At 46.3% G+C, this 24,014-nt stretch overlaps 1 protein-coding gene across 1 annotated transcript in view; it reads left to right on the top strand.

Moving 5' to 3' along the window:
* Positions 1–24,014, top strand: part of LOC120928429 (C4b-binding protein alpha chain-like) — a 217,912-nt gene that overhangs the window by 43,330 nt on the left and 150,568 nt on the right. Inside the window, exon 5 of the mRNA XM_040339535.1 lies at positions 1,809–1,888. Coding sequence (XP_040195469.1) covers positions 1,809–1,888 — 80 coding nt within the window. The remainder of the gene's footprint in view (positions 1–1,808; positions 1,889–24,014) is intronic.

Here is a 24,014-nt window from a genome sequence, read left to right as displayed (position 1 = left end):
AAAAAATAAAAACCCCAGTGGTGATCAAATGCCACCAAAGCTCTATTCGTAGGAACAAAATTATAACAATTGATACAGTGTTACATGACCGTGCAATTGTCATTTAAAATGAGACAGTGCTGAAAGTTGAAAATTGGCTTGGGAAGGAAGGGGAAGCCGTCGCGGGGGGTGGGGGGCCTGCTGTATTGAAATGGTTAAAGAGGAATTTCAGTTGTGTATAACACACCTGGCCAATGCCAATGGAAATCTGCAAACTAGACACTACGGGCCAGATTCACAGAAGAAGTACGCCGGAGTATCTGCTGGAACGCGCCTAATTTAAATGATCCACGCCCCATTTGAATTCGGCGGGCTTGCGCCGGACGGATTTACGCTACACCGCCGCAAGTTTACAGGCAAGTGCTTTGTGAATCAAGCACTTGCCCATAAAACTTGCGGCGGTGTAACATAAATGAGATACGTTACACCGCCGCGCAGCTACGTGAATCTGGCCCATCTTCTCCAATTGCTTCCATGTTCTTTGCTGAGTGGCTACCCCTACTGCATTCTGAACACACAAAGTCGGCTGCTTAGCACAAGTGCCAATCGGAGAATGCTTTGCATTTTCTGAATGAATGCAAAGCATCCTCTGATTGGATGAGGAGGAGAGTGTGATGTCACTGCCCTGCTTCTCCATTTCATCCAATTAGATAATGCTTTGCATTAATTAGATCATGCTTTGCACTAGAGTTGCAGTGGCCAATTCCATATTTCCCAGATTCCAGGTGTAACGGCCAGGGGTTAACGCCGTTTAAGATATCCATTCCACCAACCCACGACAGCTTATCGACACTCCACAGTCAGGCAAACGAACACGGCCCATAAGAATTCCCTCAGAAACGAGACACAGCTCTGTTCTCTGGCTCCAAACTGATAGATACTTTAATGGGAAACTCAGGCTCTTATACAGTTAGAAACCCCAAGGAACAATGACTGAACTCCACCCACAACATGACACAAGGAGCTCAATACACATCTTTTAGTAGACAGACATTCTGACTAATCATTTACCCAGACAAGGTGACTCTGAGATAGGCTCCCCTCACCTGCTATACAATACACATTCCTTTAGTAGACATAAGTTACATGCTAATTTACTACATCTGACAAGTCAGACATCTGACCTTTAGACTGCTAACTCACAATCCACATTTATCATCAATATAAATTCACACAATACAGTGTCAATTAGCATAACACACTGAAAGGTTCTTAGGAGCCAGACTAAGGGTCATTTACATCACAGTAGCAGACGACATTAACACCTACAGTATGTGTCCCCAGATTGAATGAGTCACTCTTTCTATTGACCTGTTGTTGGGTTCAGAATCAACAACCTGTAATATTTCAAGATATCCTGGAATACATTGTGAATTATCATTACTGCCCTATCTCATGTAATCCAAGATATCATTTCTCAGTCATCCTGTCATTGGTGAAGCTGAAACAGGAGTACCCCACACCCTTCAAGAGCCTCTGGGTCCCACGGGTCATTCCGTTACACCAGGGAATTGACAAAGTATGGTATTTGCATAGTAACATTGGTCCAAGCAGGCAGCAAATCAACGGAAGTCGGCTGTCGAGGCTCCTGACCTTTGCGTAATCCAGTAAAGCTTGTATGTAGACAGTCCTACAAAATTTTACAATTTTTTACTTCATTTCCTGTTAACATTGTAATACTGAAAAATATGCAGTATATTTCATCCATGATAAGATATATATAATATCATTAGATATAAAATTATATATATATTTTTTTCTGCCTATAGGTTTCGTTTATTGAGCAAACGAAATGTCAGAGAATGCCTAGCAGATGGAACGTGGAGCAATGAACTTCCTCAATGTGATGGTAAATGTAACCTCTACATTTGCTACCCTTACATTCAGTATACACACTTCTGTGTAGTTTATACTGTAAATTTCTATTCAATTTCATTAATTTTGTTTTGTGACTGAACCACTTGTTTTTAGTACCTCATTCACCTCACTGGTTTAAAGCTTTTAGGCATTTACATTTGTTTCCTACAAACCATGTACTCAAAAATGAAAACACATTGTACATAGAAGCATGAAGATAACAATGCCCACTGTGCTCTTAGAGGTATGACATGAATACGTTGTACAGTTGGCAAGCACTGAACTCTGCTACAAAATCTGCAGTAAAACCTGCCTTGTGATTTTAGCATTTGTCTGGTAAAGTTTGGCCCATAATGCATGATAACCTGCATATTCTCTGATCCTTTGCACTGCATTGAAAAAAATAATAATAATAATTGTTTCCCAAATTGTTTGCCTGATTGACATAACCTTCTATCAAACAGTCTCTAAGAGATTCAGTTCAAAATGTCATACCAGAGGCATTGGCATTCAGTGACGCAAGCTTTGTTAAGGCTTCACTTTCATGGGCAAGAAACAAGTGTGTGTGTGTGTGTGTGTGTGTGTGTATATCGTATACAAGTGAGACACAAGTCCTATTGTAATTGTATGTTAGTAAGTGAATGCAATATGGCTACCTGGAGGCATGGTGTACAGAATGTCCCCCAGGTATGTCCTTTCTGCTAGAGTGATTTGCTTACTGATTTTCCAGAAGTCTGCACTAAGATTTACAGACTACTAAGAAACGGAATGGCAAGCGGAAAGTTCAAACTAATCTTAGAAAGTATAATTTTACCAAAAGGGTAGTTGGTGCTTAGAACAGATTTTCAGCATAGATAGTGCATCAGTCAACATTAAATGGAATTCAAAATTGCTTGGGACAAACATAAATGTATTAAAGTAGAACAAAAAAAAACAAAAAAAGGCACAGACTCAGTGGACCATTTGTTCTTTTTTTTTTTTTTTTTGCCATCACTCACTCTTTCATGCTTCTAATGATTTAGACCATTACTGAATTTCAGGCATCAAATTGTATACTGTTAAAGGGGTTGTAAAGAATTTTTTTCCCCCCCCTAAATAGCTTCCTTTACCTTAGTGCAGTCCTCATTCACTTACCGTATCCTTCCATTTTGCTTTTAAATGTCCTTATTTCTTCTGAGAAATGCTCACTTCCTGTTCTTCTGTCTGTAACTACACACAGTAATGCGAGGCTTTCTCCCTGGTGTGGAGAAAGCCTCTTGAGGGGGAGGGGCGAGCAGGCAAGTCAGGACACTCTACTTTGCAGATAGAGAAAGGAGCTGTGTGTTAGTGGGCGTCCTGACACTCCTGCTCGCCCCCTCAAGAGGCTTTCTCCACACCAGGGAAAAAGCCTCGCATTACGTGTGTAGTTACAGACAGAAGAACAGGAAGTGAGGGTTTCTCAGAAGAAATAAGGACATTTAAAAGCAAAATCGAAGAATGAGGTAAGTGAAGGAGGACTGCACTAAGGTAAAGGAAGCTATTTAGGGAAAAAAATGTTTCCTTTACAACCCCTTTAAGTATCTCAGTACAGCTGCTGGCCCCCAGAGCCAGAGGCATTACCTGTAGTGTGGCCAGTCTGCTCTGAACTCTGCATGTACAGTACCCTGCACCAGTGTTAATTTTGTCAACAAAAACGTTTTCATCATACTTTTCGTCAGTGACTTTTTTACAGTAACGAAACTAAAAGTACGGCACTTTTTCGTGTGACATTACTGTCACCATGCCACCATGTTTGTGGCCAGATTTGTGGATTTCTTTTTTATGTATGTCCTTTGCCACTTACCTATGAGGAACTGATCATATCCTGCCTGCTGGCTTTCTATGCTGTGAATTCTGCTTAATCTGACTGCCTGGTAACACAGGGGTCTATGATTGGAGGTGAAAGTAGCCATTCTTACTGGTGGAGGGATCACTTTGAGTTTGGATTTTAATTATCACCTGGTGAAGATTCCTGCAATCTGGTTTTCTTTATCGTACATCACGGGACACAGAGCTGCTTAGTAATAACTATGTGGGTTATATATCCTACCTTCAGGTGCTGGACACTGTGTAATCAACCAAACAGGAAGTCCCCTCCCTATATAACCCCTCCCATACTGGGAGTACCTCAGTTTTTTCATCAGTGTCTAAGGTGTTGGTCACGAATGAACATGTGCTCTGAGGAGCTCCACTGGAGGGATCCATGCTGGATTTAAGAAGCCTCCATAAAATCCGTATCCGTCCAAGGTGCTTCATAGCCAAAGCGGACGGTACCTGGGCCTCGGTACGAAGAACGAGGTTTTGCCTATAATGCTTCTCTCTGAGAGCTGGACCCTGGGTTCCAGAACATTGGTCGATACCAAAGACCAAATGTTTTTCTGTTGCCAGGGTGCTATATAGGTCCAGGGGAGAGGTGACCTGCTATGGACCCCAGTCCCTGAAGGTCTGAGACGAAGCCCACGGTGAGGGGTGAAGGCTGGGCCTCTTGCTTTGCAACACCCCGCAGCGTGGACAGGTAAGTGGAGGGTCTGCGGGACTTGGTCCGTCAGCAGGTTCTCTATTAAGGGGACTTTGGGTAAGCCTATATTATGCTGCTATGCATGGGCACATCCACCACTATGTCTGTTGAGACAGGATGGTTTGTTTTGTAACCCATACTTTTCCCCTGCCTGGCTCTAGTGGTCTGTTGGGCTAACAGGTACAAGGTGCATTATGGAGGTGAAGCAGTAAAGCTTACTGGCCTGAGGACTTTGGTCGGCCTGGGTGTTCCTCGGGTCCCCCCTGCAGCGTGGTCTCCATCCCTGGCTGCAGCTCCCCCTTAGCAGCCCGCCGCGGACCGCGCGGTCACGCGCGCACATACACGTGTGTTATATAGGCATGGAGCGGCGGGGCTGAGCCAGGCAGCGTGCCGCGTCTCTTCAACAATAGAGGCACAACGCGGTGGTGGAGGAGACACAGAGCGCGCGGTTCCAGAGGCTGTCAGCGCCTTTGACTCCTCAGGAGTTTTTCAGGTTTGGTGGACCCAGGTACCCTAAATGCAACCTGTTCAGGGGCTGAGAGCCCAAGTCTGGACACATTATTTGGAGTACCTGCCTTTAGCCTCCTCCCCCAAAAACAGGTCTCACTATTTCCAGTTTTCTGGTGGAAGCTTCAGCCCATAGGCAGCTCCACAAGTAGTTGTTTTCACTACATAAGGAAAGACTTTATTGTGGCCTAAGATTCCTGTCGATCTGTATTGAATACAGAGGAAGTACCTCGGGGCACCAGGGGTCTCCCCGTAAAGGGGGGTTCAGGGGTAGGAAGGGGTATCACCACCTGAATCTGGTGGTTCTTTATCATACTTGCATGATACTATCCTCCCCTGTAGAGACTTAAGACGGCTCACAGAATGAGCTATCAGCCCTGTCAGGCGTTGAGCCTCCCCCAACATTGCACCACTCTGCATATGTTTTGTTGCAGCATTTATGGGTCTATAAGAGGTTAACTGCTATATTCACAGCATCCTCACAAGCAGAAGACAGGGTGTGTCCCTTTCCCTGCTCTAATTCCTCAAACCAGGGGATTGGAAGACCTGAGGATGAAGGTTCACTGTCAGAGAACAGATAACAGGTGTCGGCCTAAATGAGGAGAAAACTATCAGAAGCCACAAGCTCTGGTTGCAGCTGCAGTCTTTTCAGAGATTCAAGTTGCATATAACTTCCCTCAGCCTAGAGAGCCTCTGTCTCTATAAAGTCCTCATCCGGGTGTTGGCTTCAGGCTAACCGAATGCACAAGGGGGTGCACAGTTGCTGCTGGGCACATGGCTAACGTTGCAGGTTGCGGAGTCGCACATCTGCAGAGCATAACTGCCTCTTTACCAGTCCGCATTTTTGCATGAAATACATGAGTTTGAAATTTTCAAAATGCATGTGGGGTAAAGACAGGTAACAAAGCATGTTTTATTGTTGATTACATAAATATACATGTTTTTTTGTTTGTATGATTTTACATGGTCACATAAGGGCGTTTAATCACAGCAAAGGGCCTAAAATCGCATAAAATGCTTAAAGTGCATAAAGATGCAGGATCTCACATGGTTACCTGATAACACGAGTCCTCGATTATCCAAGGATGTTTGGTCACACAGAGAGGCTTGTTTCCACAGGAATACCTAAAATCGCATAAAGATGCTGGAGTGCATAAGGATGCGGAATCACACATGGTTACTTGATAACCCGAGTCCTTGATTTCCCAAGGATATTTGGTCACCCAGAGAGGCTTGTTTCCACAGGAATGCCAAAAATCGCATAAAGATGCTGGAGTGCATAAGGATGCGCGGTCACACATGGTTACCTGATAATGCAAGTCCTTGATTACCCAAGGATATTTGTGACACACAGAGGCTTGTTTTCCACAGAAATGCCTAAAATCGCATAAAGATGCTGGAGTGCATAAAGATGCGGGATTACACATGGTTACCTGATAATTCGAGTCCTTGATTACCCAAGGATATTTGGTCACACAGAGAGGCTTGTTTCTACAGAAATGCCTAAAATCGCATAAAAATGCTGGAGTGCATAAAGATGCGGGATCACACATGGTTATCTGATCGCCCGAGTCCTGGATTACTCAGGCAGGTTTGGTCACACAGAGAGCCGCAGAAATGCTAAAATCGCATTAAAATGCTTAATTGCATAAAGATGCTGGATCGTACAGGGGTGCTCGATCATACAAGAATCCTTGGTCACACAAGGGTACTTGTCCCCACAGGAGTGCTTAAGATGCATAGATGTTGGATCGCATGAAAATTGCTGAATCGCATATTGATGCATGTTTGCCTAAATGTTGCGTTATGAGGCATGATAATTAGGTTTCCTTAATTATACAGGATTCCTTGGCCTTACATAGGAATTCGGGTCTGCAGGGGTGCATGTTGTGCAATGCTGCATAACACGTTCATAGCGCATACTTGGTTGCAAGATGCTTATTCATAGCTCACATGCTATATGTATACGTGTATGCAGCACGCCCCCTTTTATGTTTTTTGCCGAAGACATATTTGCATGATTCATATTCCATGTACACACGCTGCCATAGAGGCATGTGGCCTTTGAAAGCTGGCCACATGCACATATGAGGAGCCATTTGCAGGTGTGTTTATTTACGAGGGGCTAGGGCCCGCCTCTACCTAAGGGCCCAGGGTATAGCAGTAATGGCATACCGAGGCAAGCTCCTGCTGACAGGTCAGTCAGTAGCATGGCTGGGCCTTGGGGAGTCCAGCATGGTTAAATATCTGGAACTCCTGGTTTAGGATCCCAGTCTAGTGGGAATATGCTGGCTTCATTCAGAGACAGTTCCCTATGCTCAGTTTTAATCAAGGCTGATATAGACATTTTGCGGTCGGCCTGGAACAAGTGGATCCTAACCTAGCATTATCCTAGGAGTCTGGTCCCAGGGATATGCTGGAATTTCAGTTGAGGGGGGTTTGACTGAATGATTGACAGAAGGGAAGATCCTTCATACCCTTTACCTGGGAGCAGGTTGCGAGGGCTGGCCTCTAAGGATAGAATCCAGGCCTGGAAGAGACCACGGCACAGGGAAGGTGGTCATGCTCCAATGGAGCTTTATCTGTCAGCCTTCTAGAGCTGCGGATGGAGCATCTGGCTTAAGGGCCTGAATGTTTAAAGGGTTGCTCTGTCTGAATACAATCTGACAGTGCCTCTCTGGTGGTTTTTCTTTATTTACCAGGGAGGAGCTTGGGCCTGGCCTATTGTCAATCGTCAATTCATGGAATACTAGATTGACAGGCGATTCGCTTGAGCCGTCTACGATTATGTCCGGGAGATTAACCTCTACACCCCAACTTGTTTCTGACCAAATGTCACAGAAACGGTACCCTGTTCTTAGGGGGTATTGGTCCAGGTTCAGCAAGAAATTGAACAACTTTGTGGCAAGGACAAAGGATCCACCAACATGCGGAACAGAAGTGTTGGTGATCCTGGGGGACCAGTCATCACTGGTTAGGTGTTTTCTCCCCCAAGGCCTCAACTTTCGTGGCGTCCATGCTACACCAGAAGAACGGAAGCTGACCTAACTGCTCCGGCATAGCCCATGCGACCTAACTGTGCAGGCACAGCAGAAGTGATCGTATAGGAACCAGGGCTCCTTACGGCTTGTCCAGGCCTGCTTCGCAGGGTTACATCCTGTCTTGCATACAGGGGCATTAATTGTCTGGCTGTTATAGCCCGCATTCTGGAAGATCTGGGTTTCAGAATCAGCGGCAATTACCTTGATTCATACAGGAGAGCTGGCCTCCAGGACCAGATATCCTAGGATCTGGAAGGCCCATGTTCTGGTGTGAAACCAAGGGGTGGCATCCTTGGTAGTATGTCTCAAGTAAGAGTCTGGCCTTCCTACTTTGGTAAGGAGATGGAGCTAGCCTTAAGTTCCATCAATGATCCAATCTCTGCCTTGTCAATGTTTTCAAGGGTCGCTTTTGTCACACTCTTGATCCGGGCCGTTATACAAGGGGTGACGGGTATAAGTCCGCCAGTTAGGTCACCCTTAGGCTCGAAAGATTGGATCTAGGTGTGTCAGCTTACAGGGTCAGCACCTTGGGCTGATGCGCCATACTCCCGTCATTCTTCTAAAGAAGGAATTGGTGTTCTTTGTTTGCAGTTGCATCTGCAAGAAAGTATTGGCAACTATCTTTGTATAGAGCCATACTTAATTATTTGCACAAGAAGGGTGATGTTAAATTCTCACCAAACCTTAGTTACTAGAAGGATCTAGTGTTCTTTTGAATCCAAGATATTTTTGCCTTCCTTTTTCAAAACCTTGGTCCGCGGAAGGATAGAGATGAGAGCAGTTAACAATCTATCTGAAGGTTTTCAGATATAGAAAGCTGGCGTTTTATGGTGCTACCAGAAGACCCTAGATATGGGCAGGCAGTATTCAGATCAGCTATTAAGATGGTCTCTATCTCTCTCCCTCTCGTAAGAAGGGTCAAGCCCTAGCTGAAGCAGCTACTCGGATACGGAAAGCTGAGAGGTTTGCGCTGCCAGAAGGCCCCAGGAAAAGGGCAGGCAACGTCTAATTCAACTATTTTCAATGTTGATTCATCAGGTTATTATTCAGGCTTGTGGTTTATAGAGTGGGGTTCCCCCTGGCTTTTTTCAGGGGCTCCCTACCAAGATAGTAATCACTTGGCACGATGCATTACCAAGCCTTTATAACTCAGATTTGCAGGGCCGCAACTTGGTCGGCTGTGCTTACGTTCATGAATTCCTATCGGTTGAACATAAGACGGCAGGAGGACGCAGTCTTTTGGCGCAGTATGCTGCAGGCAGAATTATAAGTCCTCTCATGGCGGTCTGCGTTGTTGGTGTCTCCCTCCCCTCAGTAGGCATTGCTATGGGACATCCCACATAGTTATTACTAAGCAGCTCTGTGTCCCGTGATGTACGATAAAGAAAATAGGATTTTTAAATACAGCTTACCTGTAAAATCCTTTTCTTGGAGTACATCACGGGACACAGAGCTCCCGCCCCTCTTGTTTGGGGATATTGGGACACTTATTGCTTTGCTACAAAAACTGAGGTACTCCCAGTATGGGAGGGGTTATATAGGGAGGGGACTTCCTGTTTGGTTGATTACACCAGTGTCCAGCACCTGAAGGTAGGATATATAACCCACATAGTTATTACTAAGCAGCTCTGTGTCCCGTGATGTACTCCAAGAAAAGGATTTTACAGGTAAGCTGTATTTAAAAATCCTATTTTCTTTTGCATATGTTTGGAATTCGTTTCACTTATTTTGGACTTTATATATAAATTCTATATATTTTTTTTGCGCTGCGCTATTTTTCTATTTTAATTCTGCAATTTGGGGATTTTTGTGAACATCCTGTCAGTGTTCAGCTTGCATTATTGGGGAGGGGTTTTATTAAGTTTATTTTTGCGCTGATTGCACTCTTGTTTTTTCTGTAATCAGTTTAAATTGTATTAACCGATCTCTTACGGAGATATGTTGTGGAAAAGGATACTCCCAGGTGTCTTCCGAATCCAGATCGGGGATCTCGCCCTGCCACTTGGAGAATAAATCCTCCAAAATGGACTGAGGGTAATAAAGCTTTATACATGTTAGAGGTGGGTTTGACCTGAGGGACGTCCCCTAATGTGGATTCAAGGTTGGCCTGAAGAAGAAGCACTGGGGTGAATCCAAATAGGTAGCGAAGGTGGGGCTATTTTGAAGAAATCTAAAGAATTGGCAATTAGTAACCCCAAATTTCTCCTTAAAGGAATCAAAGGATAGAAGAGAGCCACTAATACAGATAAGCTCCAGTTTTTTTTTTTTTTTTATACCTTTGGCAGCCCAGAACCCTGGGTCCGGGACAGTCAAACTCTGATAAATGTGGGTTGAGCCACAAGGGGGTGTCCGGAGATCTAGTGTGAAGGTCCCCTTGTAGTTTACATACCTTGTAGTTTACATACCAATAGTTGCCAAGCCCTGATCACCGCCTTCTTGGAAAGTGTGAGAGGAAAGGGGGCCCTGACACCCCTATGTAAAGCATTTCTCAGCGCCTCATAGGAACCGAGGTGTGCGGCCTCAAGGACTACAGCAGCATTGGTATTGTCTGAGGCTATCCAGTTATGGGCGTGGTAGTAGTGCAGCAAATATTTCTGAAGATCCGGACAGGCTAGACCACCCTCTTTTGAGTATGGATTTATTTATTCTGGGGGGGTTAGACTTCCACAGAAAGGAGGTTATAGTGGATTCAAAGCTTTGAAAGAAGGCTTTGGGGGTCCAAATTGTGGAATGCCTCAGAGCATAAAGAAAAACTGGGAGGAATTTAATTTTAAATAGGTTTAACCTGCCTATGAGGGATAATTGCAGGTTATTCCAAGCTCAACGTTTTAGTTTGAGTTGGGTGAGTAAGGGGTATAGATTTAATTTAGCAAAGTCATAGACTCTAAGGGTAATGTTAACCACTTGAGGACCCCTTCACGCCCATATACGTCGGCAGAAGGGCACGTCGCCTTTAAGAGCCCAGCCATGGTTCGCGAGCACGCCGGTGGCGACGCGCTCGCGACCTAATCCTAAGCTCCATGACCTGACCCGATCGCCGCCGGTGTCCCGCGATCGGGTCACGGGAGCTGAAGAACGTGGAGAGGTGAGTGTAAACAAACCTTCCCCGTTCTTCTCTGTGGCTTGTCACTGATCGTCTGTTCCCTGTCATAGGGACGATCAGTGACGTCACACGTCCAGCCGCGCCCCCCTATAGTAAAGAAAAACACAATAGGACACACTTAACCCCTTAACGCCCCCTAGTAGTTAACCCCTTCACTGCCATTGTCATTTTCACAGTAATCAGTGCACTTATAGCACTTTTCGCTGTGAGAATTACAATGGTCCCAAAAATGTATCAATAGTGTCTGATGTGTCCGCCATAATGTCACAGTCACGAAAAAAAATTGCTGATCGCCGCCATTACTACTAGTAAAAAAAATATTAATAAAAATGCCATAAAACTATCCCCTATTTTGTAAACGCTATAACTTTTGCGCAAACCAGTCAATAAACGCTTATTGCATTTTAAAATGGTTAATTTAAAAAAGAAAAATGTATCACATTTAACCTCTATATTCAAATTTAAAAGGAATATATATATATATATATATATATATGGCTTGACAAACCCCAGGTCACGTGGAGAGTAGAAAATGGAGCCTGGTGCCAGGGCTGTTGTCAGCCCCAGTGATTAGCCTAAAGGGGCACTGCCGGGCGCAACATTGCCAAGCAATGTTGTAACTCTTTAACGTAAAAAAGTGTTTGAGAATCGGGATTTTCATTTTTCCCAGAATCGTGTAGCTCTAGCGTATGTATTTGCCCCCTTTTGTTATGAAGCCCATAAAAATCTCTGGTGCAACCAATTATCTTTAGAAGTCACATAATTAGTGAAATTATGTCCACCTATGTGCAATCTTAGTGTTGCATGATCTGTCATTACATATACACACCTTTTTGAAAGGCCCCAGAGGCTGCAACACCTAAGCAAGAAGCACCACTAACCAAACACTGCCATGAAGACCAAGGAACTCTCCAAATAAGTAAGGGACAATGTTGAGAAGAAAAGTAACCGCTCAGATGAACCAAGGAACTTTTACTCACTGGATCCAAACCGTGGGTGCCGGTAATGCAATTAATGCAAAATTGAAGAGAAGAAGCTGGGACAGCCGCACTCCAAAAACGTTCCTTTTTATTAAAACTGGTCACAGAACATCACACGCCACAGCAAACAATCAGGAAAAGGCTAACGCGTTTCGCACTGTGCTTCAATGCTTAGTCATAACTATGAATAAGCACTGAAGCACAGTGTGAAATGCGTTGGCCTTGGCGTGTGATGTTCTGTGACCAGTTTTAATAAAAAGGAATGTTTTTGGAGTGCGGCTGTCCCAGCTTCTTCTCTTCAATTTTGCAAGGGACAATGTTGTTGAGAAGTACAAGTCAGGGTTAGGTTATAAAAAAAAAATATCCTAATCTTTGATGATCCCTAGGAGCACCATCAAATCTATCATAAACAAATGTAAAGAAATTGGCACAACAGCAAACCTGCCTAGAGACGGCCGCACCCCAAAACTCGTGGACTGGCAAGGAGGGCATTAATCAGAGAGGCAGCACAGAGACCTAAGGTAACCCTGGAGAAGCTGCAGAGTTCCACAGCAGCGACTGGGTTATCTGTACATAGGAAAACAATAAGCCGTACGCTCCATAGTGTTGGGCTTTATGGCCAGAAGAAAGCCATTACTTTCAGCAAAAAACAAAAAGGCACATTTTGAGTTTGTGAAAAGGCATGTGGAAGACTCTCAAAATGTATGGACGAAGGTACTCTGGTATGATAAAACTAAAATGTTACTTTTTGGCGATCAAAGAAAACACTATGTCTGGCGCAAACCCAACACACCACATCACCCAAAGAACACCATCACCACAGTGAAACATGGTGGTGGCAGCATCATGCTATGGAGATGTTTTTCAGCAGTCAGGACTGGGAAACTGTTCAGAGTTGAGGGAAAGATGGATGGTGCTAAATACAGGGATATTTTTGAGAAAAACATCTCTGTGTGTGATTTGAGGCTAGAACAGAGTTTCGCCTTCCAGCAGGACAATGACCCTAAATACACTGCTAAAGCAACACTTGGGGGGGCGTGGCTTGGCTGTAGATGTAGACGGTCGCATGTCTTGTGAGCTCCGCCCTTCATCCATTCTGTGATCCTGTCCTTGGGTCCCTGGCGGCTCGTCTCTGGTCCCGCATTGCTCCCCGGTGCTGTCTGCCGCCCCATCCATCCTTTGCTGGTGGTGTTCGGGCTTGGGGGGATGTCGAGGTGCAGCAGGCCGCACGGCCCCGGACCACGTGATCCAAGATGGCGGCGCGGCCTCTCGGTCAGCAAAGGAGAGGTACAGGGCGGCCGCACAGAAACTGTTCTCCCCGATCGGCGCTCCTGACTGCCGGAGGTCCCTGGGATGGCGGAGAGAACCACAGCGGGCTCACAATCGGATGCCGATGCTACCGTGGGAGGCCGTGAGTACTACCCCTGGGTCCCATATGTTAGGGGAGGCTGCGGCCTCGGACTCGGATGGGCCTGAGCCCACATTGAGGGACATATTTCCTGCAATTACATTGTGCATCGCTTCTGTCACTGCTTTGGCAACAGAAATTAAAGGGGTGAAGACAGAAATAAAATTTTTGCGTCAAGATATGCAAAAGCTGCGGGATCGCACGTCTGATGTTGAGGGGTGCGTTAGTACTTTGGAGGATGATCTGGCCCCTATGCAGCGGGAGTCCCATGCCCAACAGTTAATGGTAGCTAAACACGCCGCAAAACTTGATGAACTCGAAAATAGAATGCGCAGGAATTCCAGAGAGGATGAAGGGGAAGAATCCGGTTGCTTTCATAGAGCAGTGGCTGATGCACATCATGTCCCTCTTAGACCTCTGCCCCCGGGTAATCCCCCCAAGAGCTTTCCTGTTTAAATTGCTTAATTATAAGGACAGAGATGTCATTTTGTCTAAGGCGAGTTCGTTGGGGGACTCTCTGGTGATGGATACCTCCAAAATTTCCTTATTCCCGGACTTCTCGGCAGAAGTACAGAAGCAACGTGCTCAATTTTAATGATGTTAAGAAAAGGTTGCGCTTCTTGGAGTTGCAGTATGCTATGCTCTACCCTGCCCGTTTGCGTGTGGTGGCCAGAGATGAAGTTCATTTTTTTTGATAAGCCTTCCCAGGCCATGCAGTGGCTGGACAGAGAGGAGCGCTCCCTGTGTGAAGACTTGGGGAGAAAGCGGAATAACGTGTGACTGTTGCCTGCTGTGCCTGTCACCTTGGACTATGTCACTTGTTTGCGGGATCGGAGTGGCTAAACATTCCAAACTCGGAATAAGGCGGAAGACTATTTTCACAAGATGTGTCAGCATTGACTAAAGTTTTTGGTTGCTGTACGAGGCATATTGCCTGTTGGCTCCTCGATGCCGGCTAGTGGACTTAGCCCCCTGGAGAAGAGTCCCTTGTGGACAATTACGGTTCCTTATTTTTTTCTTCTTTTTTTTTTCTTTTTTCGTTTTGAATGGGGTCCTGTTGGACCGTATACCTGCAGTCTGCTTAACTTTTGCTTTTACAGGTTGTGCCCAATTTGCATGGAGCTGAATATTAGGGGGGTTTCCTCCCTTGTACTGTGCTCTTTCAGTTGTTGCTTGAATGTGGGGGTGCCTTCGCCCTTTACTTTTGGACTTGAGCACTATATTTCTGAACTAAATGTCTATTTTCATGCATTATGGCTACGCAGTGTGTGGTGAGTAGTTGGAATGTGAGGGGCCTGGGAGACAGACTGAAATGGCTGGCGGCGGAGCACATTCTTAAACGTCTGGGCTCCTCCGTGGTATGCCTGCAGGAGACCCATATGCTGCCCGGTCAGGTGTCTCCATTCTCTTCTAGGGTGTATGGCACCCAGTTTCACTCTGCCTTTTCGTCCTACGCCAGGGGAGTTAGCATACTGATTGGTACAAATGTTCCATTTGTCCTTACCTCCTTTCTCATTGACCCTTGCGGTCGGTTTATTTTTTTGCTGTGTTCTTTGGGTAATTTACAATGTATTATTGCAAATGTGTACATGCCACCCCCTTTTTCAGTGGAAGTCCTTAAGACCTTGGCCACTTTTCTGTCACGTCACCCAGGTGTTCCTGCTCTTATTATGGGGGATTTTAATAATTTTTTGAGTGCGGATCTTGACAAATTTTCTCCTGGGGCATCGGCGGCCAACCCGAGAGGGGGCCCAACGCCCTTCGCTAGGCTTTTGCAGGAGCTGAGGTTGAGGGATATTTGGAGGCTCAGCCATCCACAGGAGAAAATGTTACTCATGCCATTTGGCTTCGCATAGGGGCCTTTCTAGAATTGACCTTGGTCTGGGCAATAGTGAGATGCTTCCCTTGGTGTCCTCCGCACGGTATGAGGCAAGAACTATTTCAGACCATTCCCCCTTATGTGTTGTAGTAACGACATCCAGACTCACTAAGCGGGCCTGTTGGAAGCTCAACCCGTTCTGGTTGTTGCTGTTCCCTACCCCTGACCCCATTCATGCTGATTTGGTTACATTTGTTAGGGTTAACAAACATTCTACGGGGCTTAGTATTTTTTGGGACGCACTTAAGGCTTATCTAAGGGGTCAGTTTATCAGATCTATTAACGCAATTAAAACTAGGACTAGGTCTTGGGAGCAATTCATGCTTCGGGAGGTTGAGAGGCTGAATCTGCTTTTGTTGACTCCCCCTCTGAACAGACTGAGAGGACATTGCATGAAGCTCAAAATATCGCTAAGCATGTATTACTGACTAAGGCGGAAAATAAAAGTTTTTTTCTCCAACAAAAATATTTTGAGGAGGGGAAGGGCACTGGCCACATGTTGGCTATGATGGTGAGATCACAGAGGGGTTTCGCCCACATTGAGGCAATCGCCAGAATTTCCTCTGCATATGTTTTAAAGAATTCGGCAGGGATGCCATCCGGGCCCGGCGTTTTGCCATTCTGCAAGGATGCTACTGCCCGCTGAAGCTCCTCCAATGTGATAGGGCCATCCAGCGCCTCCCTGTACATGGAGGTCAGGCACGGGAGCTCCGTCCCGTTGAGGTAGGCCGCAAGCTCTGCATCCGTACATACCATTCGAGAGCTGTAGAGCTCCTGATAGAAAGATGCAAATCTGGCATTGATAGCGGTGGGGTCAGTCAAGGCTGTCCCATCAGAGTCGCATATAGCCGAAATAGTCACTGGAGAGGAGCTTTCCTGCGCCAGCCATGCCAACATACTACCTGTCTTCTCCCCATGTTCAAATATTCTTTGGGACTGGTGTAGGAACTGAGTTTTTGTGGCCGCTGTGCGGAGCAAGAGAACATCCCTCAACGCTGCCTGAAAATCTGAATAGACCCTGGGGGACCCAGTAGTGGAGTATTCAAGTTCGAGTGCCGCCACCCTCTCCTCAGCTCTCAGGGTGTCCTCCCTCAGGTCTCTCCGGACCCCACGAATGTGGGACTGCAAACTGCCTCTAGTAAAAGCCTTAAATGCATCCCAAGACGTGGTCAGGGCTTTAGAGTGGTCCAGATCCTGCCAATAACGTATTGCCTCTGATCTATACGGCTCCGAGATCCTCGAATCCGACAGCCAGAACCTGGACAACCTCCACAAACTCTTCCCCGGTGCATTGGAAACACATAGTTTCAACGCAAGTGGCGCGTGGTCAGATATGCCACGGGGGAGAATAGAGACGTCCTGAACTCTAGAAAGAACAGACCCCCCAGCATAGGCAAGGTCTATGCGTGAAAGGGTCTTATGCGAGGCCGAGTGACAAGTGTAGGCTCGCTGGGAAGGGTTGCGCCACCTCCACACATCAGTCAGGTTGGAAGCCTCCGCCCAGGAGAGCAACTCTGAAGATGAGTCCGCTACGGGTGAAAGTCTGTCCATCCCAGAGTCCGGAACCAGATTAAAGTCCCCCTGTATCACCACATTGTCTGTGGCAAAGGCAGCAATCTTAGAAATCAACTGTTTAAGTAAGTGCATGGAGGCCGGGGGGTGCAGGTACAGTCCCACCACCACCAGCTCCAACCTATCCACCATGGCATGTAACATAACAAAACAGCCGTCCGGATCAATCTCCAGTGCTAACAGTCGGAACGGCAAGGATTTATGTACAAGAATGCTGACCCCTCTGGAGTAATTGGTATGCGTCGAGTGGTATAGATGTCCCACCCAAGGTTTCCGAAGACTCAAGAGCTTACCGCCCGTCAGATGAGTCTCCTGCAATATGCAGATTTGGGGGCGATACGTTTTAAGAAATTGAAACACCAATGATCTCTTCACAGAGGAATTTAGCCCCCTGGTGTTCCATGATATTATATTGCATTCAGCCACCGGAATCAATTATAGCGGGCGTCTGGATGGTCCCTTCTGGCAGCTGTAATAAAATGGAAAGAGCAAGGTGAGCAGAATTTCTGGGCATGTTCATAGTTGCAGGGGGTGAAGTAACTGAGAGGCACTTACGGGGTTTGACTGGACAGGATCTCACATAATGGCCTGACCCTCCGCAGTACAGACAAAGATTCTGCTGGCGGCGGCGTTGACGTTCTTCAATGGTGAGAGAAAGGCGAAGTAGGCCGATCTGCATTGGCTCTGGTGCGTCAGATGCGGCCGGGACAGGGGCCGGCGGAGCAGGGTTGAAGGGACTGGGAACCCGTGGTAGCATCCATACGGGGCGTGACTGGCCCACAGCCCTCTCTGATCTCCGTTCTCTCAACCGGCGATCGATTTGGATGGATAAGTCAATCAGAGTCTCCAAGGTGGAAGGCACCCCCACTCGGGCTAGTTCGTCCTTAAGGGACTCCGAGAGGCCCATGCGGAATTGGTAGCGTAATGCGGCATAGTTCCAGTTAGTGTCAAAACCCCATCGTCTGAACTCAGAGACGTAATCCTCAACTGGTCTGCGACCTTGCTGAAGTGAACAAAGAGCGGCTTGCTGGGGATCCTCGTACAACTGGGCCATGGCAGCGAAGAATGAAGATAGATCTGCTAAACACACAGACTTCTGCTCAAGGAGACGATGGGCCCAGGATTGTGGTTCCCCTTGCAACAGAGAGATTGCAAAGCCGACCTTCGTGGCCTCCAGGGAGAAGGTGCAGGGCTGCAGTGCAAAATACAGTTCACATGCGTTTTTTAAGGATCTAAACTTGCTGCGATCTCCAAGGAATTTTCTGGGGTCGGGACCCTGGGTTCAGGTGGAAGCATGACAACTGCTGGAGTAGGAGAAGCCCCCTGGTGGGCGGCAGGGACAGGCGCAAGTCCCTGGGCGACAGAAGACAAGGTCGGGTCGGATAAACGGAAGAGGAGTCAGGATACAGGTTACAGGAACAGGTACGCTAAACGCTATAGAACAGACAGCACTTGAGTCCAGGAAGTGGCCAGTTTAAATAGCCTGTTTGGTGCCCAAACACTCAGGGAGTGCACGCCGCGGCGCCAATGGCGTGCTCGCAGAAGCAGAAATCCCTGGCCGAACTCTATGGCCGCCATTTTGGGCACTGGCATGCCCTTCCTGACACCCTGATTGATCTCTATGAACTAGTTTATTCTATCCCAGTCAACGACTCTTAATATCTGGCGCCTCTTTCTTAATCTCCAGATACCTGCTAATAATGCAGGCGAGAGAGCGATTCTTTCATTGGACGCTGCCAAAGCTTTTGACAGCGTCGAATGGCCCATTTTATGGGAGGTCTTGGGTCGCTTTGGTCTGGGGGACACTTTTATCGGGTGGGTATGTTTGCTGTATGCTGCCCCCACGGCTAGGATCCATGTGAATGGAGACCCCTCTAACTCTTTTCCTTTGTTTAGAGGCACAAGGCAGGAGTGTCCATTGTCACCCCTGCTGTTTGCATTGGCCCTTGAACCATTGGCAGCTCTAAAAGATTGTCCTTATCGGTCATTGGTTTCAATAGGGGTCCGAGCATGGAAAAGGTTTCCCTTTACGCGGACAACACATTACTGTACTTGGGGGATGCGGACACATCCCTTACTGCGGCTATGGAGTTGATTAAACAGTTTGGCTCCTTGTCAGGCTTTTCAATAAATCGGAGTAAGTCTGTCCTTTTGCCCGTAGACGGCCCAATTGCTTCGCTGCCGGATGCTGCAAGGTCCCTGAAGGTATTCTCATCTTTTAAATATTTGGGGGTTCAGGTGTCGGCCTCTTTTCAAAAGATTACAAATGATGTGTAACACTTGGTGTAAACTCCCGCTTTCAGTTATAGGTAGGATAAATCTAATCAAGATGGTGTGGTGCCCTCAACTCTTATATATTATGCACAATTCTCCTCAGTGGCTACCTTGTAGGTGGTTCACTCGGATAGATACCTTATTTAGATCTTTAATTTGGAAAAAAAATGCCTGTATTCGGCTTTCTACATTACAATATGGTAAGGATCAGGGAGGAGCTGCAGTCCCTAACCCCAAATTTTTATTTTGTGGCTTCTCAGGTGCAGCATTTGTGTGGAATGGGGTGTGTTAATGAATCTGATTCTATTGACACTCTGTTGCGTACTGGGTCTCGGGACCCTTCGGTTCTGGCTTGTCTGGAGGCAGGCTTTCCTCACCTGCCACAGGCGGCACCTACCGTGGTTCTCCTTAGGAAACTGTGGTCCATGGTGAGGTCTAATTTGCGTATCTCAGGATTTATAGCAGAGACTCCGTTTTGGGACAATCCAAACTTAGTGAAAGTGTCTTAGTTAGACGGCTTCCTGCCCTGGAGACTAGCTGGTATCTACAATATTGCTCAGTTATATCACCAAAATGTACTTAAATCATTTCAGGAATTGCAGACTGAATTTAACCACCCTAGACATCAATTTTATAGATACTTGCAGCTCCGGCACGCCCTGCAGGCCCAGGTTCAGATTTCTGTTCTCCAATTGTTTAGTCATAACTTGATAAAAGATATATTTTTTGGTAAGGAGAGAAAAAAGGCCTAATATCCCATATCTATTCTAGTCTTTTATCGACCATACAGGACTCGGCTATTAATGGTGAAACATGGGACACATGTTTACAAGCTGGTCCTCTTCCTTCAGTTTCGCAGTCACATAGGCTATCACACCTGTTTTTGCTACAATAGGCCTACCGCACACCTATTCAACTGTTCCGTTGGGGAAGAAGAGATTCTTCTCTATGTCCCAAACCCTGCGGGGAGGAGGGTTCGCTTATCCATCTGATGTGGCGCTGTCCTAAGCTGCATCTGTTCTGGGTTAATGTTACTGAGGTTATTTCCTCTGTGTTCCAAGTTAGGGTCCATTTGGACCCTCTTATATGTATATTAGGTGCAATAGATGAAGAAATTTACCCTCATCCAGTTAATATTGCAGTGATTAGACTCTTGTACTTGGCACGAAAGCTGGTGGCTAGATTTTGGTTATCCCTGCATGTTCCGACCAAGAAACAATAGATTGAACAGGTTAATCTCATCCTTATACGGGAGCACCATACATATCAGCATAGCAATGCAGCCCAGAAATGTAATTCCATTTGGCAGCCCTGGTTGGAGACCCCTGGGTTGGCACCTCCGAGACATCAGGGACAGATTGATCTTCTGCAGAAAATATGGTGAATGGACTGCTGAGGACCGGGGCAAAGTCATATTCTCTGATGAAGCCTCTTTCCGATTGTTTGGGGCATCAGGAAAAAGGCTTGTCCGGAAAAGAAAAGGTGAGCACTACTACTATCAGTCCTGTGTCATGCCAACAGTAAAGCATCCTGAGACCATTCATGTGTGGGGTTGCTTCTCATCCAAGGGAGTGGGCACACTCACAATTTTGCCCAAAAACACAGCCATGAATAAAGAATGGTACCAAAACACCCTTCAACAGCAACTTCTTCCAACAATCCAACAACAGTTTGGTGAAGAACAATGCATTTTCCAGCACGATGGAGCACCGTGCCATAAGGCAAAAGTGATAACTAAGTGGCTCTGGGACCAAAACGTTGACATTTTGGGTCCATGGCCTGAAAACTCCCCAGATCTTAATCCCATTGAGAACTTGTGGTCAATCCTCAAGAGGCGGGTGGACAAACAAAAACCTACTAATTCTGACAAACTCCAAGAAGTGATTATGAAAGAATGGGTTGCTATCAGTCAGGAATTGGCCTAGAAGTTGATTGAGAGCATGCCCAGTCGAATTGCAGAGGTCCTGAAAAAGAAGGGCCAACACTGCAAATACTGACTCTTTGCATAAATGTCATGTAATTGTCGATAAAAGCCTTTGAAACGTATGAAGTGCGTGTAATTATATTTCACTACATCACAGAAACAACTGAAACAAAGATCTAAAAGCAGTTTAGCAGCAAACTTTGTGAAAACTAATATTTGTGTAATTCTCAAAACTTTTGGCCACAACTGTACTTTATTTTGTTGGCACAATAAAACATTTTTCTGATTTAAAAAAAAAAGCAACACTTGAGTGGTTTAAGGGGAAACGTGTAAATGTGTTGGAATGGCCTAATCAAAGCCCAGACCTCAATCCAATAGAAAATCTGTAGTCAGACTTAAAGATTGCTGTTCACCAAGTGCAAACCATCCAACTTGAAGGATCTGAAGCAGTTTTGCACGGAGGAATGGGCTAAAATTCCAGTGGTAAGATGTGACAAGCTCATAGAGACTTATCCAAAGCGACTTGGAGCTGTGCTAGTCGCTAAAGGTGGCTCTACAAAGTATTGACTTTAGGGGGGTGAATAGTTATGCACATTGGCCCGGATTCAGAAAGGGCTTACGCCGACGTATCTTCTGATACGCCGTGTAAGTCCACGGATGTGCCGTCGTATCTATGCGCCTTATTCAGGAAATAAGATACGCCTGAATTTTGGCTTGATACGACCTACGTAAGTCTCCTACGCTGTCGTATCTTGGGCGCATATTTACACGTCGAATATGTAAATGACCTAGATACGCCGATTCACGAACGTACTTACGCCCGTCGCTGTAATCTACGCCGTTTACGTAAGGCGTACGTCCGGCGTAAAGTTAAGCTCATCAAGTCATGTTAGGGTATGGACATCGGAACAGCTGTCGGATTTTACGTCGTTTGCGTAAGTCGTACGTGAATGGGGCTGGGCGTAGGTTACGTTCACATCGAAGGCATTGAGCCGTCGTACGTTAGGGAGTATATGCAATGTGATTCTGAGCATGCGCGCGCATTAGCCGTTCGGCCCTTAATTTACATGGGATCACGGTTAATTTAAATGTAACACGCCCACTACCTTCCTACTTTGAATTAGGCGGGCTTACGCCGGCCAATTTACGTTACGCCGGCGCAAGTTTGGGAGCGAGTGCTTTGTGAATACTGCACTTGCCTCTCACAGTTACGTCGGCGTAGCGCATATGAGATGCGCTACGCCGGCATAAAGATACGTCGATCTACGTGAATCTGGGCCATTGACTTTATCTTCAAAGTTGTGGGCATGTCCTGTAAATTAAATAATGCAAATCCTCAAACAATCCATGTTAATTCCAGGTTGTGCGGCAACAAAACACAAAAAATGCCAAGGGGGGTGAATACTTTTATAAGGCACTGTATCTGCCATTGGGGTCCAAAACCACTCTCTCTACTTTACATGGTAGGGCTTTATTAGGATTGCAACACCTCTGGCGTAAGTCGAGTATGTGGCATGGAAAGCCTTTCTCACGCAAGATCTACGCAGAGCCAATATCTTACTTCCCATGAGATGGGTCTCTTGTAGAAATAGGATATGCGGCTTGTGGGACGCTAAGAATTTGAACATTAAGGAACTTTAAATTTATCATTCAGGCCTCGTATGTTCCAGGAAACCAGACTAACTGCAGACATCATGTAAAAACATCAGATATATTTAGTGAAGACCATCACTAAATCCTTCAGTAATGACCCTAGAGAAATTTCCCTTGGCAAAGAGTGTTGCAAAAAATGAGGGGAAGTGGTGATAAGCATGACGGTGTAATCGGACAACCAAGCAGTTTTAACTTTTTAGCAAAAAACTCCCTGCTACTTGGCCAATACCCCAACATAACCGAGCTTGTAGTTTAATGCCTAAACCTTTGTACCAACAAAAGTCGCCTATGTGAGGCTCAAAGTTCCAGGGAAGACCCCTGGTGGTGTCCAGCCGGTAACAGCAGGCGAGGGTGAGGGGACATGTATTACATGGGAGAACGGATAGTCCAGAGATGCCCGACGCAGGCAGGGTGTCATCGAGAATGTATGTTGGTTTATCTTGCTGTAGCTCCGATTAGCTAGGATCAAATAAGATCAGGAGAGTGCATTGCCCCAAGTAGGGGTGAGCCGCATAAGTCACCCGCCATGGAAGGGATGTGTGGTAAAACTTTGGTAGCAACATTGAGTCAGCAGATGGAAGGCCAGCCTGCCTCCCGATTTAGGGGCATGCCTAGAGGACACCCGGCTTGTCCCGCCAGATGGTCACTAGGGTGAAGAAGGATGTCAGACAGCTAAGTAGAGGAGTCCCTTCTGCACGCCCCCTCTGTGGGAAAAACGGCATTGCTCCACACGTTGTAATATGCTGAATTGATCAAGCAGCCGTGAAACATGAACGAACGAACGAACGAACCTTGGAACAAAAACAGCCAGGATTGTAAAATTGGAGAGTAAGCACAGAGATTACTGCAGAGCTAGCAGCCAGGCATCTGCCTCATCAGGGGATTCAAAAAACTTCACCGAACTGCCATGTTGACCTCGCAGGCGACTTGGGTAGAGCATGGAATATTTGATGTCTCATTCCCAGAGCCGTCTTCTGACATCAGTGAAGGTCTTGCGATTGTAAATCTGCGAAGAAGTCAGGGTAAAGATGCACCACTGTATTTTCATAGGAAAGGGTGGGATGCTTGCGGGCCTCACTAAGGATGCGATCACGGTCTCTGTAAATGAGAAACCTCACTAGAAATGGGCTTTGGTGGAGCCCCAGGTGTGCCCCGGCAAGTTGCGACTCTATGGGCCCTTTCCACCACGTAAGTCGGAGGGACCTCGGTTCAGATTAAGAAGTGTCATGATGAAAGCCTCT

Source organism: Rana temporaria, chromosome 2, assembly GCF_905171775.1.
Source record: "Rana temporaria chromosome 2, aRanTem1.1, whole genome shotgun sequence".
Lineage (NCBI taxonomy): Eukaryota > Metazoa > Chordata > Amphibia > Anura > Ranidae > Rana > Rana temporaria.
This window is presented reverse-complemented; position numbering and strand designations above follow the sequence as displayed.